At 32.2% G+C, this 16,350-nt stretch overlaps 1 protein-coding gene across 1 annotated transcript; it reads right to left on the bottom strand.

The window, feature by feature from the left end:
• Positions 1–322: 322 nt before the first annotated feature.
• LOC129949595 (repressor of RNA polymerase III transcription MAF1 homolog) lies at positions 323–15,580 on the bottom strand. Its single transcript, XM_056061153.1, has 3 exons — positions 14,190–15,580; positions 5,577–5,854; positions 323–474 (listed from the first exon to the last, which is right to left on the bottom strand). Exons 1-3 carry the CDS (start codon positions 14,544–14,546, stop codon positions 420–422), a joined length of 690 nt encoding a protein of 229 aa, XP_055917128.1. The 5' UTR covers positions 14,547–15,580; the 3' UTR covers positions 323–419.
• Positions 15,581–16,350: the final 770 nt, after the last annotated feature.

Below are 16,350 nucleotides of genomic sequence, written 5' to 3' on the forward strand. Positions count from 1 at the left end.
TGTATGAAATGTTAATGATTAAATAATGACAATTATGTTTATGAATACTAAACAATTAATTATTTTAATTTCTGTTTGTTTTCCTCAGATTTTCATTCATAATAATTATTTGATTATTCAATATTATAATATGTAATGATAAGAAACAGGGAGGATGTGTTTTGTTTACAAACAACAAACAAAAGGCCTTACGAAGTTTATTTAAAAATTCATTATTCACGCAAGAACAAATTTCTGCATGTGCCTTTAACTTTGCTTTTTAAGTTCAATTAAAATCTAACATTATTGTGCAGAAAATATAACTAGAAAAAAAAAGTATTCAAACTTGTTGAAATAAAAAATTTATTATGATATTGATTCTAACTGAAACGAAAGTCCCAGTAAGTTATTTTCCTTTTATATTTTCGGCAATGATATTACTAATATCCATCTTCTTCCATGGAAAAGTCAGAAGTATCTGCGCTGTGCAATGAACTGAAAAGAAAAAAAAGCAAAAAAAAAACAATTATACATTTAAATCGTTAGCTTAGAAAAATATTTTTTGTATAAACAACTAAACTTAATATTCTTTTGAAAAGTACACAATACTTTTTGTTTATTTGTTGTAAGATCAAGGGCTCTACTATGTAACTCGATTCTACTTTTGATTCTATTCGAAACTCATTTACGATTCTACTTTCAAATTGTACTACGTATGAAAGTAGAATTGGACGACGGTTATACCAACTTGTTTTCAAAAAAAAATGTACGTTCAAGAGTATCGAGTTGTTTGACATTTTTAAAAATAAAACATCAAATTTTTGGACAATAATAATTTTTACAAAAATGGACAACGTTGGAATTTGGTTCAGTTTTCAAAGAAAAAAAGAACGGTACGAGCAATTTGAACGCAGAAGAATAAGTGAAATAATGCTGAGTGAGAAAAAGTTTGTACAAATATAAATGGTTGAATATTTGAACGCATTCTTATAAAAAATATAATAATATGTTTTAGTTTTGTTAGGAGCTTTCTAAAGACGGATTTATGTTCTTACTTAACACCAGATCATCCGACATGACTACTTGCCGACAAAATGCTGTTCCGATTATCATTATGTTATCAGCAGCATTGAATTTTTCGGCAACAGGAGGTTACCAAAACCAAATCGGTGACAAGAACGCTGGAATTGCACAGCAAACCATGTCAAAAATACTTTCCGAAGTTTTGACTTCAATCGAAAGAGTCATGAATGAATGAAGAAGAGTAACGAAAGTCCAAACGCTATTTTTGACAAAAATTATGAACTCCTGGTGGAATCATATTCAACATTTTACTTACACTTTGACAAAAAAACTTCGCTCGCAAACACATTTAATTATTGATGAGATTATTTTCGATTTTGCCTTGTTTTTAATTCTGTTTTCGAGTTACGTAGTTCCTCGTTTATTCGAAAGTTCATAAGAATATAATATGTAGTTGGCACTACTAGAACTATTCGATTCTCGTTGGTTCGAAAGTAGTCAAATAGATACATAGTACCAATTTTTAGAATTCGAGCAATTTCATTGTAGAATCGAGTAACATAGTAGGGCCCCAGGCAACATGCAACTTTACATTTCCAGATAACCGGCGTAAAAACTTAACGACTGACACTGGGATTTATTTATCCACAGGACATGTTAAAATTCAAATGCTACGTCAGTTGGTGTCATTGGAATGCGAGAGCTCAACTAATTTCCTCCCATATATTTATCCTTTAATCTTGTCCTTTAGTAGCCGAAATCTTCAAAATAGTATTTCAATTTGTTTTTGTAGTACTCGTGGCATGATGGTTAATGCGTTGGACTGTCATGCCAGAGTTCTTGGGTTTGATCCCTGCCTGTGCCACCTAAAGTTTTTATATTCACGGGTACTGCCTTTTGCGAAGAATTGACCAATTCTCCAAGAGTAATTCTTGTCATGAAAAAGTACTTTCCGAAATTAGCCGTTCGGATTCGGCATATAAACTGCAGGTCTCCTCAATCCCTGTAATTACTCGCACACTAGGCCCTGGTTCTTTACGGATTGTTGCGCCACCGTATTTATGTTTATTTCAATTTGTTTAAACTTAACATTAACATAAAATATTATCTCTGTTTCTACAAACTCTATAACAGTCCACAACTAACGATCATATCTTATGGCGATAGCAAACAAATTTAACATTCACCTTTGCTTTGGTTCCATAGACATTCCAGGACGTTGTAAGGCAGATGAACTCGCAGAAGTAGTGAAGACAACCCATTCTTACACGTTTGGCTAATGTTGGCATACCAATAACTACATGTAAGCTATTGCTAGTGCTGGCATACCAATCGCTACATCTAAACTATTGCTGATACAAGACTCTATGAAGAAGGCAAAGATCAGGTGGAATAACATCACCACGTGTCAGATCACGGAAAACATTTTTCCTTCACTAAATTTAAAAAGCGTTCAATGTGCTTGCCTAGGACTTACCCAGGAGAATTTTTCTATAACGATCTTAACGACCTCAATCAAATTAACATAATCAGTCTTTCATGTTTCGTAGGGGACTAAAACTGGTTTTATTAAGCTTAAAAGAAAACCTCATTTGATATAAAAATGGGCATTAAACTGGCCTTATTGTGTACTACTTCATTACGAACAGCCACTTTAACCAAACCTTACATTAGAATCGATTGGCAGTCTACTTTTTATCCGTAGATGTTTTGGCAAAGTATCTAACTGGGAATTATCCGAGAATGAGATATTTTGCAACGAGATGGTCGACATCTACCAACCGTTACCATGCTAAGAGGAAATCGGTTTAGGAATTACGTACGTTTCATTCTGGCTGTAAAACCATCCTGTGTTATGAAAATTGCTCTTCCTATAAACAACTACTATATTTGGAGCAACTTGCTCCTTCCAATAGATTCTGAAATCAGCTCCTCAAGTGAATGTGCACATTTTCCCTACATTCAGTTCACAATTCCTCCCACTTTCTAGCAAGATACTCTCTTGATAAAATTATGCTTTTTAGGTTCAGCTTGGGTAAGCCTTCGTCTTCTATCTATAAGATGTTCGCTACATTATTAAAATTCAATTAAAGAAATAATGGTCAAACTGATGTTTCCAAATAAAGCATGTAATTAGGTGTATTCGAAGGCTATTGAAAATTCCTTAAAGAAAGTCAGCCCTACCACGAATTGCATTGCAATCGAAAACTTTTGCAAATCTCGAAACATAAAAATACCAAAAAGGATTTATTGATAGGCTCAAAACCTTTGAAACTCAAAAACCTTTCAACATCATAGAATTTCGAATATTCGCAGAAATAGACTCAGTTGCTCGTAGTTTGATCAACTATGGCCAACTTTCCTTGCATTTTCGCCTTTGATAACTTTAACTGGGTTGATAACTTTATATTAAGGGTTGGGATCATCAACAGACCTAGATATTTCTACGACCTTACAATTTCAATATTTTGACTGTTGTAGTTTCATTTTTCATTGCGAGAATATCTGGCGCTACTAAGTGCATTTGTTTGGTATTCCATATATAGTACAGTGAAAAATTGCCAACAAAACGATCCGCAGTAGCCAGATTTTTGTATTTAAAAATTGGTACAACTGAAAGAAGATCTGTCAGAATAATAATAAAAAAAAACACACACATTGAGTTTTTTTGAAAATTAAATATTAAAATTAACTTACCAAAAAAAACTAACTAAAACTAATAAAATGGACAATTTTCAAAAATAAATGGTAAGAAAATATTTGGAAATTGAGATTTCATTTAAAAAAGTTAATTTAACAATTGCTTCAAGGAGGGGGTTTGTTCGTAGACTACTACATAAACATGTGTTATTGAAGCGAGCTTGAAGCTCGTCTCAATTATTTATATAACTGAATCGAGTTGAAATGAGCTTGATTCCAGTCGGAGATCGGAGTCGAGTCAAAATTTGAGAAGAAAAACCTGTGTGGAGAAGTTGGTTTTACAGATAATGCACTATGGTCTGTTGCAAATAGCATGTTTGTGTAAAAAAAAATATAGTTTTGTTTTAATCAAATTACAAAAAAAAATGGACATGGAGTTGGTAGCAGATTCTTATATGGTGCTGAACTATTTAGTTCTTCATTGTTTAACACGAATCAAACTATCTCACTTGCACTTCACACATCGAAAACATGGAAAAACCATTTGCATTTTAGAAATTGCTGTCATACTTAATCATTTTTAAATTTTGTGCGGTGGAAACACCAGAAAGATTAAATCTAAACTGAGATAAACGTTTGGTGGAAACATAGCAAAACTTTATCATCTTTTCTATTGTTTTCCCTTGCAAAATAAGCCCATTTTCACTAACAAAACTAAATAATTATTACTAAAACAGTAATAGATTTGTTTCCCCAATGGAAAACACTCATGATTCCAAATGAACAACTACTCAACGTACACAGCCATCGAGATACAAATGCAATATCAATCTGACCAAAATTTGAGAACGAAATCACATAAGATCCATTAGAGACTCGTATAAAACCCCATCCATAGTAATATTCTACTCAAACTTTTATGGGTTTTATTCATGCTATGAATATTGTTTTTGTTATTCGTGTAAAATCCTACTATACTATGGATAGATTTTCCAACAAACTCCGGGTACTATTTCTGACGTCAATATCGATTTCAGATTGGTTGTTTCGATTAAACGGTAAAGTAAATTTTTTGCTGCTAGTATCATGACTTTCCTTTCTGGCAAATCAAATGAGTTCAAAGATTCTGATTGATAGTTGACGAGTAAGCCAACTTGATCAATGTTTTTAGTTATGTCAACGGTTGGAACAATACCGGGTGCATTTGGTCACTACGTATAGGAAACCATAAGACATTATGCATAATATTTCAAGTGAAGATTGTGCGAAGTCATCGAGGAGAGTGGACATTACCGAATTTTGTAATCAAAGTTAGAATTACGATCAAGGCGCTAAATTTGGTTGTTGCTATCACAAAGTTTAGAATCAAGAATTGATTAACATAGCCATGCCTCAGTGAAATCAATTACATCATGAGGGTGATTGGTCAAGTTAGCATAGATTTTATTGGCTTTTGCCCGTAGGCTATTTAACGATTTGATAGTACATGCTGCTGATTTTGGCGTTGTCAGTTACTGCCGAAAATGGTTTAGTTTTTTCTTTTAGTTCCTGTTCACAATTTTATGTACTATTAAACCATTAGGTCAAAATGATGGAAAATTCAACAAATGGAAGATAGAACCTGGACCTCTAATTGCAATACCTACAGTGATCAATTTAAGTTTAGAGGTTTTATGATTTAAATAGGTTATGGTATCTTAAGTATTTGTAGATGACCGAGTTTACAAATAAGCTTTTTTGTCTCTTAATAAAAAACATCCTCAAAAATTGGTCTAGGCATTTTCGAAGACTTTTGGGCGATAAATTTTTGTGTTTATATGCATTTTTTTAGGAGTTCTTTAGAAATGACCACTTGCAATATTTAACAAATAAAAACATAAATAATTTAAATGCATTCAAAATAATGTTTGGTATAAAAATATATATTTACTTACTTAACAGCGCGGCATGTGAAGAATACTATCCTCTTTAGTTTCTTATTATAAAAGAAGTAATTAAAGGACCACAAGCAGCCAGGTTCTCCAAATGGATCAGAGCTTAAATCCGGGTTATAGCTGTAAATGTCACATTCTGCTATATTGATCTCGTCATCAATAGCCGACCATAACGACTGACGGAGCAATTGATATTGATCTCCAGCAAGTGCAGACAAATTTGAATGCACTGAATTCATGACCCAGTGAACAGATGGTTCTTTGCTGAATTCATGTGACTGTAAAGAAATTAAAAGAAAATTATGTCATTTTATTGAAAATATAATGATTATTATAATTTATTATAATACAAATATATCAATAGTATAGTAGCATTTTACACGAATAACAAAAACAATATCCGCAGTATGAATACTACCGATAAAAGTTAAAGTAGAATCTTACTACGGGTGGGTTTTCGACATTAACACGAGTCTCGAATGGATCTTATGGATTTCGTTCTTCTATGTTGGTACGATTGATATTGCATTTGTATCTCGATGGCTGTGTTCGTTGGGCATGGGCATTTGGAATCATGTGTTCTTTCCATTGGAAAAAAATCAATCTATTACTGTTGATATTATTTAGTTTTGCTAGTGAAAATGGACTAACTGGGCTTATTTTGCTAAAGAAAACAATAGAAAAGATAATTAGATTTGCTATGTTTCTACCAAAGGTTTATCTCAGTTTAGATAACATTAACACTGGAGTGCACGCGTGGCCTACTATAGTACACCACAGTAAAATTTGTCTCATAACTTAAAAGTTTTTTATGTCAGATTAGTGTCAATTCAGATAAGTCTTATTAACTAAATTTGTCAACAGGTCAGTATCTCACTTCATGTGTTCGCGATTGCATTGTTATGTAATTAAATGCCAAAGTCAATTGTCTACCATAGTAGTCCGCTCGAGTATTCGTGTACCAATTTGTTTTGATTTCTGTTTCTGTTTTTTTTTAAAAAATAAAAGTTTTTCATCATGAGTAATTAAGACCTAGATAGATGGCTTTTGGAGATGGAGACAGATGATGTCTTCGATGATCCAATTGACAGTGAAGAAGAGGAACTAGGACCGTTACCAGATTTTGAAATCTTGGTTCGTGAGCGTGAGGTGGACATTCAAGAATTCGAAAGTGGATTGGACGACTCTGACGAATATACCGCTCGCGGAATTGTTTGGTAGAAGACCATCAGTCTACAAATGTCCAAATGGTACAATTTGGTCAAAAAATGTACCACCAGCTACTAGAACTCGAGCCCATAACATTCGGGTAATACGATCAGGCCCAAAAGGAGAAGCAGCTAGGAAAGCCAAGGATACGGTGTCGAGTTTTGAATTATTTTTTACACAGGACATTATGGATATTCTTGTAAGTTGCACTAATATATATATTGGCAAGATAAAAAACAACAAAGAGACCGGGATGCTAAACCCACCGACTCTATTGGAATGAGAGCTTTTCTGGGGTTGTTGTATGTAATTGGAGTATCCAGAAATGGGCGTCGGAACCTAAAAGATTTTTCAAGGCACGGCATTAGAAATAGTATACACGGCGATGTCAATAAATAGATTTCGTTTTCTTTTGAGAACTATAAGATTTGATGACGTCACTGACAGAGCTCAACGCCGAGAATTTGATAAATTGGCCCCAATAAGAAAAGTTGTAGATTTGTTCACTGTAAATTGCTGCAATAATTTCGTTCCCAGTGACTATTTGACGTTGGATGTACAACTTGTGGGTTTTCGAGGTCGTTGCGGATTTATCGTGTATATACCCAACAAACCAGATAAATTCGGAATAAAAATCTTCATGGTAGTGGATACAAAGCTTCCATATTTAACAACTTTGAAATCTACGTTGGAGCACAGCCTGAAGGTCCGTTTCAAAAGTCCAACAGGGTGAATGATGTTGTCCATAGACTTCTGGATCCACTTTTCGGTTTGAGTTGTAATGTTACAATGGATAATTATTTTACGAACCTACCTCTAGCTAAGGAATTGTTGCAGAAGAAAATCACAGTTGTGGGTACAATGAAATCTAATAGACCTGCAATACCTAAGGAATTTAAGGCTTCTAAAGCTAGAGAAATCAAGAGTTCAATTTTTGGATTTCAGAAAGACGTGACACTTGTTTCATATGTCGCAAAAAGAAACAAGTCGGTCACATTACTCTTAACAATGCATTACGATGCAGCAATTGATCCCGATACGCATGAAGAATGCAAACCAGAAATAATTACTTTTTTATAATCGTACGAAGTGTGGTGTTGACGTTGTTGATAAAATGTGCAAGCAGTACAGTGTTATACGGAACTGCCGCCTATGGCCACTTACAGTATTTTTTGATTTGATGAATATTGCTGGTGTCAACGCTCTTGTTATCAACCAAATGAACGTGAGCCATGAAAAAATTTTGAGGCGTACCTTTTTGCAGGACTTGTCATAAAATCTGATAAAACCGTTACTAAATAACCGGCTATCGATTGAAACAGTTCCTAGGCAACTAAGAACTAGAATTGGGATGCTTTTAGGGAAATCTGAACAGGTACAGCACTAGCTGGCACCGAAGATGGGGCGAGTGGGCAGATGCGCTGAATGTTCCAGGGCCCGAAATAGATCCACCAAAAAATGATGCAAGACTTGCCACAAATGGATTTGTACCGACCACCAGGCTGTAGTGTGTTTTCGATGCTACGAAAATTAATTTTTGTATATATTTTTAACAATTAACAAAAAAAAATTGACCTATTGATCTCTGAACTGCCATTTTTGTTATTTTTTTTTTGTATTGAAATAATTATTTTTTTTCTTTACACTACAACTTAAAATTCATTAATTATGATTATTAAATGTTTAAGTCTAAATGAATATTACGTACAAATATTTTTTTCATTTATATGTTTTCAAAATAAAAAATTATTAACATTATTAAATGGTCTACCATAGTAGGCCACGCGTGCATTGGTGTACAAAAATAGGGCGCGTGTACTCCAGTGTTAAAATAGAAACACCAAACAGAGTTTTAAAATTTCAAGTTTTTATTGACTTAAAAACGATTTTTTTTTTCAAGTTTGGTCTTCATTTTTTTCTTTCAAACTAAAATTACTCATTAAAATGTAATTTAATTTATTTTAAATTCATAATTGTATAAAAAAGGAGCAAATTTCGTGGACATTAAAATAGATTAAAAATTATTTTAAGATCTGGTAGTTTGACCCTTAGTATTAATTTCAGTGTGACATCTGTTGAATATTGATTCAAATAATCGGCGGCATCTGTCAATTGAAATATTGTACCACTCCTGTTGAACCATCCTCCACAGTTGGGCTTTATTTTTTGTTAAATGTTTCCCAACCGCACATTTTAAATCTCCCCCAAAATGTTGTATGGGATTTAGGTCAGGCAATTATGATGGCCACTCCAATACGCTGATTTTTTGGTCCTTAAAATACTTTTGAGCACATTTGAATGTGTGCTTAGGGCCGTTGTCCTGCTGTAGATCACATTTGAGATGCAGGTTTTCATCCGCATAAGGCAGCAACGTATCCTTCAAATGTTTTGGTCCAACGTCATACCAAAAAAAAAATCAACCCCAAAGTATGATACTACCGCCACAATTCTTGACCGTTTTCTGGATGTATTTGGATTAAGTTCTTTTGAATTAAGCCTTCTAACGGTTTGTCTGCCATCACTTCCGAACAAATTTATCTTTGTTTCATCCATCCACAAAAAACTGTGCCTCCTTGTGGCCCACTCCAATCAAAATGATTTATTTATTTAATCCGTTAATTATCTAACGTTAATATAAACTTATAGCTATTTACATAATTTTTAATTTAAAATTTTAATTAATATAGAAATAAACAAATACTATAACAAATTAAAAAAGCTTTCTTTAAAATGTTTACTTTTAACATTGTCATTAACAGATGAAATTAAATTATAAAATTTATTGAAGACTGAAATCAATTGATTTAAAGGGCTATTCATACAATAGTTAGTTCTGCTAAAGATCGGACATAAAGGTATCTGTCTTCTTATGCTAGTTTGACTATAGCTAAAATTTAGACGATTCGGAGCTGTTGCGGATATAATAGAACCATTAATTAATTTTAAAATAAAACAAAATTGGGGATATTGTCTATGTTGTGAAAGTGTAGGGAGGTTTATTAGCAAAAGTCTCTGAGAATAAGGAGGTGGTGTAAATATTTGGGAAAACGGAAGAAAACGAAGATAAAAACGCATACATCTTTTTTGGATACTTTCAAGTCTGTCAATATGGACTGAATAGTATGGTGCCCATATAACACAGCCGTATTCAAGTATTGGCCTTACAAATGATACATAAAGAAGTTTTAAGACGTATGGGACACGAAAGTCACGAGAAAAACGTTTAATAAAACCTAGAACTTTGTTAGCTTTTTTAACTATAAAGATATAATGGTCACAGAACGTTAATTTACTGTCAAGAATAACGTGGGCGAATTTAAACCGCGTTGTTATTTTTTGTTTTCTTTAGAAAGGGCACCATTCTTGCGATTCTTCTAAGCAAGTTAGCTTCAACAAGTCTTCTACGAACAGTTATGGAAGTTATTGAAAGCTGTAGTTCGTTTTTTATTTCCCTTAAAGACTTGTAAGGATCTTTTTTTGAGGCGCAAATTATCTTTCATTATTCCGGCTATTTTCCTGACCTTTTAGAACTAAAATGATAGCTTTCTCTTCTAGGGAACAATGCATACCGCGACCCATATTTTCCTTAGAATTAATTGTAATATTATTGAAATATATTAAGCTCTGTGTTCCAATGCGTTTCTATTTTAATGTCCATCAAAAACTCAGCCTTGAATAAGAAACGATCATCTTCAAACAATCAACAAGCAAAAAAAATAAAACCCATGTTTTTTGCATAAGAAATTCTAACTTTTTTTGATAACAGTTAAAACTACTTCTAATGTATGTTGTTGTTTTAATTTGGGTTTACTCTTAGCAACTGTCTCTGTGTCTATTTTAATGTCCATGTCTCTACATAGGTATCGCAATGTTCCCAAGAATCATTTTTAAGTTTTTAAGTTTTTTTTTCCAGCAAAAGTAAAAACAACAATGTTGAACACTTTATTTTCAGTTTATTGTTAAAAAAATTGAGGAATATTGATAATAATACTAAAAAAACACTGAGTGTCTAAAATTCAATTTAAAATTGGCTTTTTATTTATAGTTGACAATTTGGAAACTGGCCAACTAATCCTGTTTCCGTGAACTTTCAAATGCACTTCAATCTTTTTTCAAATAGAAAAGAATTAATGGAATATTGAAAACCATCGAAACTGTTCATCCTCTTATTGTAGAGTGTGTTAATTCTTTCTTAAGGTGCGTGTCCATTTGAGAGTAAGCGTGCTGCGAGTCCCTCTCAAGCTGCTCTTGAAAGAGATCTCGCAAGTGGACATATTCTGAAGAGTAGCTCGCGGAGAGTTGACTAATTACTCTCGACATTCGTTTTTTTTGAAAGTCACTCGCAAGTGCACACATATTGTGTTTACCACTATCCGAGATAAGCTCGCAGAATACCAACAAACACAGTTCGTATTTTGCGATTAGCTGTCGAGAGTAAACATGGCGAAGCAGTGGAAACTATGTCTTTTTTTTATATAAATTTGATTTGAATACACATTTTTAACTTCCCATAAGAAGTTATTATAATTGGTCCGATTTGTCAAATTGAAAATTTTGACATTTCTCGACGTTTCAAGATCCCTAGAGTCGAAATGAAAGATTTTTAGAAAGATGTCTGTGCATGCGTCTGTACGTACATTTCCTACATTCTCGAGGTATTTCGACGTCTATAGCTCAAGAACTAGTAAAGTATATGGACTTCAAATAAATGTTGTTATACAGATAATAATGCAGAAAGATGTGGAAAGGGATCTCAAGAAAATTGAGTGGGTGGTTTTTTTACAATAGCAGTTAAAAAAAAGTTGAAAATGTTGGTTAACCCCAAATATCTCACGAACCAAAAACGCTAGAGATTTGAATTAAATTTTATATTATATATTTTATGAAAAAAATCCAATTAACAGCTTTTTATATAAATCAAAAAAAAAAAAAAACTGAAAAAAAAATTGTCACCTCGAAAATTGTACGAATAAAAAATGATTTTATCTCCAAAACAATTTTGTGCAACGAAGAATAACGTTTTTAACAAATTTTGAGAAAAATCGAATTGACAGTTGTTTATAAAAACTAAAAACCTAAAAAAACAATGCTCTAAGTTGTTAAAAATTGAATTTTGACTTGAATAACTCTTCAAAAATTTGAGATTATGGCTTCCAACTTATTTTATCTTATTTTATTTAAAACTTGGTAAAAATTTACTTTCGACATATATCAAAATTATTGTCTTCAAACTTTTTTTATTTCACAGAAAATATTGTTATCGATATTCTGGGGTGGAATCGGCTAAGGTGATTGTTGACTATCAATTTTTTGAATGTCGAATGTCGTAAGCTTTGTCGGTCACAGGAATGTGTTTTTTAAAAGAAACAAAGTGAACTACGAAAATTTTCCAGTCCTTTGTGAAAGCGTCTGGTAGCTCTATTCGGAATCAACAAATTTGTTTGAAAACGTCTATCACATTTTTTGCGATAGCTTTTTAGGTATCAATTTGACTATCACCTTATGTAGATCGAATTCGATAATTTCGATTGTCATTTACTAACAATCACCTTAGCCGATTCCACCCCTGTAGTTTTTTTTTATAAAAATTTCGTAAAAAATAAAATCTACAAAAAATAGTACGCAAATTTGGTAAAAATTGATATTCGGTTCTCGATATCTCGTGAACAATAGAAGATATTGACTTTAAATTAGATTCATTCATCCAATTTGTATTTATTTATTTAAGAAATAAAATCAAATGCAACTAAAATTGGTAAAAATTGTTTTTGGGCTAAAAATCTCGTTTACAAAAAATGGTTTTGAAATCGAACTATTACATCAAATGCAAAATGTTGTTGGTAATTTTTAAATAATTCAACTGACATTTTTTTTTTAACAAAACACGAAAACCTACAGACCTTTTAAGCAAGGCAAATCGACAGACGGGGTGGGAAGTTATCAGTGTGGATAGAATACATGGCCAACTGATAATATGCTAGCAGGAGAAATCTATCAAGTGGACACGATTATGAGAGTACTCTCAGCAAGAAAACTATGAATATTCTAGCAGAGAGCTTGCGATAGAAAAACTTCTAAAATTTGGTTCTCAAATGGACTGTCTCCCGAGAGTTTGATTTTGATTTGATTTGATTTGATTTTATTTAGCATTTATAGTAAATAAATTAAGCTACTTTATAATACAATTATTATATATCTTAAAAATTAGTTTTGACAAATTCATTTACATTGCACTTATATATATTAAAATTTGTTTCCAGTTTAACATGTTCTGGCAAGGAATTAAAAATTTGAAAGCCTTTGTATATTACACTGTTTTGTGTTATTGTGTTTCTATAATTAGGAAGTCGCAAATTATTTACATTTCGCAATTGATATGGTTGGACTTCACCCACATATCTAACTAAATCACTAAAATAGCTAGGCAAATCTCCCATTCTCATTTTTTGAACAAACAATAGAACATCTACTACTAACTGTTGTTTAACGCTTAACCACTCTAGTCGATTTAACATATTTAAAATACTTGTATAACGATTACAATTTAATATTATTCGCATTGATTTGTTTTGGAGTTTTTGCAGTCTATATATGTTACTTTGACTTAACAGAAATAATACAGATGAACAATATTCAAAATGTGGTTTTATTATAACATTATATACTCTAATAGATGCATTGAAATCTAATTTACTTTTGATTCTTCGAAAAAATTGCACTTTTTTGGATATTTTTTTAACAATATAGTCCACATGTTTATCGAACTTTAAATTCTGATCTATTATCACACCTAAGTATTTTATTTGATCTACTTGTTCTATGTTTTCATTGTCTATACTTAAGTCTATATTGCACTGCGTTTTAAATATCATCGCCTTCGTTTTTTGAACATTTGTCTTCAGCTTGTTAGCTTTGAACCAGATGCTTATGCTGTCGAGATCTTCTTGTAGTTGCTGAGTTAAAGCTGACACATCTCTACCCACGATGTATATTAGGGCATCATCGGCAAACATGACTATTTTACAATGCTTCAAAACTTTGCATACATCATTTATGTATAGTAGGAACAAAACAAAAAAAAAGAGTTGCTCTCGAGATTTAACTAGCAGAAGTAATCTAAAAAGGACACGCACCTTTAGGTGTACCATTGCTCTCCTTGTACCTTCGTGTGACAAACTTTTGGATTCAAAACTAGTTAATTCCATTTATTGTATTTTAGACTTTAACAAAAGTTCACCAAAATAAGGACGTAGGAATGCGACTGTAAAGCTAGACAAGGACTGAACATACAAATAATATAAAATAACTGAATTTGAAAAAAAAAACTAAATATTTTATTTATTATACACTTTTTCAAAAATAATAAAGAAAAATGATTTGGTTTAATAAATGTGTATCATTTACCTTTGCGTCAGTAAAATCGTAATCAGGCTCAAAAGCAGCATTTAAAGTTGCAATTAAATGAAACAGAGTCTTCCTTGAGATGGTGTCACACAAAATTATGCCTTCATCTCCTGACTGGCTGCTATTCCTATTGAAATTCGGCGATAAGTCTGCTATAGTCTGAGGCGGCGACAAAGCTTGCAAATCATGCGGACCGATTCCATGAATTTCGGAAGTGAACCGCTTATACAAAGTCTTATCCGCTGCCACCATTTTGCAAGAGTAGCTCTCTATGCGTCCAAAAATAGTACTGTCCCCAGTTTGTATTGATAGGGCATTATTGATTGCCTCAAACCGTGAGCTCTCAAGTAATTTCATATTTACTTGTTTCCTTTCAATTATTCTATAGAAAGACAAACACGATCAAATACGATTATTTGATTTCTCGCACTTAAAACAACAAACAAAGACAAAAGTCCTCCCTTGATATGAATAGAATCTCTTACGAACAATATTCTTTTGGGGAAAACGTTTTTGATCGTAAATTAGGTATATTTAGTATTTACTTGAAACTTTTTGTGATGCACGAAAGTAGAATTAGTAGAATTTTACTTTTTATCTTCAAAATAAATCTAAACTTTCCTCGATTTTAATCGGCACAAAACAAATGGAGAAACAAAATTCAAACTAAACTTCTGGTTTGTCTCGTCGTGAGGACAGCAGCTGAAATTATTGCAGGGATACTTTGTCTGCAGTAACTATTTATTCTGTTGGGTCCGCAAAAGTTTCTGAACATCGTAGATGGATGCACTATAATTCTTTTTTTCGCAGTGGCTTTAATTTCACTTGTTTTTCCAATTTGTAGAATATCGTACATCACACTGTAGTGATATTTTCTTTTCAATATATTTATGTACCTATTCTTGTTTGGGAATAATCAATTGAAAATTCTCTTTTTCGAATATTTGGTATAGGTATTTAAGTATGTAAGTAAAACGCGTCGTTATTTGTTTATTATAAAAGAGTATATTTTGCTACAAGTTCATTTGCTAAAAATAATTCACACCACAGAGTTATTTGACTTGAATTGTTTTTTCTTTTTTTAATTTGTTTGTTTTGATGAAGACTATTATGAGAAATAATAATCCACTTAATTTCTAATGGATCCTTCTACACTTCATTCGCTCTTAGTTATAAATGTTCTAAAAAAAGGTCGTATTTATTCATATTTGTGATTTTTATATAAACTCTTTTGAAATTAAATTGAAGCGTAAAATTTATAAAATTCTATAGAATACTTCACTTGAACTATGAACTTTTAAAACAAAAATTTATAATATTAAATTTTTCACGATTGATTTTACACACATAAGAAGATTCAAGTTTATTTTTAACATGAGTAACGCCATAAATAAAAAGACAAAGAAACCATTCAATGTAGATTTAAAAGATGACAAAGAGAAAGTAAGCCTTCCAATAGATAATAGAGCTAGTTAACGAAAAGCAATATATCTCTGTCGCTGTTGTTTTGAAAAATCGAAACTCTCACTTTGTAGAATGACATTCAGGCAGTATTCAGGTGAGCGCGACCAACCAACGTACGACGAATAATTTACAAAATGTGAGTTTATAAACGTTTGAAGACATATTTCCACACAAATTCTTAACAAAAACTTAGTCATATATTAAGAAAAGATATCTATTCGTAGCGAAAAAAATTGTAGTTGATACGAACTGTCAGACTTTATTCGTGTTCCACATTATCCACACTCGCAACGAATTTGTTGTAGTGTGGATTGTATGTGGAACGCGAATAGAGATTGAAAGTTCGTAGCAAACACACTGCAATTCGTTACTACCAAACTGTTTTTACAAAATTGTCTTATTATAGAGAACAAAATGCAAATTTTATTATCCTAAAATAATAGTAAATTTCATTGCGTAATTTAAATGCGTTTTGTTTGAAATTGACTTTTTGAAATATTTAAAATCACGTTTGTTCGTCCATTCGTTGTTCGCTCTCATGTTCAAGACCCTTAAAATAATCGCACGTACTTAACCTACATAATTTAATTTTTGTTTTGGTTTCGGTGGTGAATGGTGTTCGGCTGTGGCTCCTTGTAAAAAGGTAAAGGCATTAAATGGATGCAAATGAAATGTTTTTCTTGTTTTGTTTATTAAC

This window comes from Eupeodes corollae, chromosome 3, assembly GCF_945859685.1.
Source record: "Eupeodes corollae chromosome 3, idEupCoro1.1, whole genome shotgun sequence".
In the NCBI taxonomy this organism is placed as follows: Eukaryota; Metazoa; Arthropoda; class Insecta; order Diptera; family Syrphidae; genus Eupeodes; species Eupeodes corollae.

What these genes read in the sequence shown, in the direction of transcription:
- LOC129949595 (XM_056061153.1), bottom strand. Translation starts at nt 14,546, where the DNA reads ATGAAATTACTTGAGAGCTCACGGTTTGAGGCAATCAATAATGCCCTA. An exon ending in ACGATTTTACTGACGCAAAG is followed by an intron (nt 5,855 to 14,189) that starts GTAAATGATACA and finishes ATTTCTTTACAG; the next exon opens with TCACATGAATTCAGCAAAGA. An exon ending in TTCACATGCCGCGCTGTTAA is followed by an intron (nt 475 to 5,576) that starts GTAAGTAAATAT and finishes TTTTCTTTTCAG; the next exon opens with TTCATTGCACAGCGCAGATA.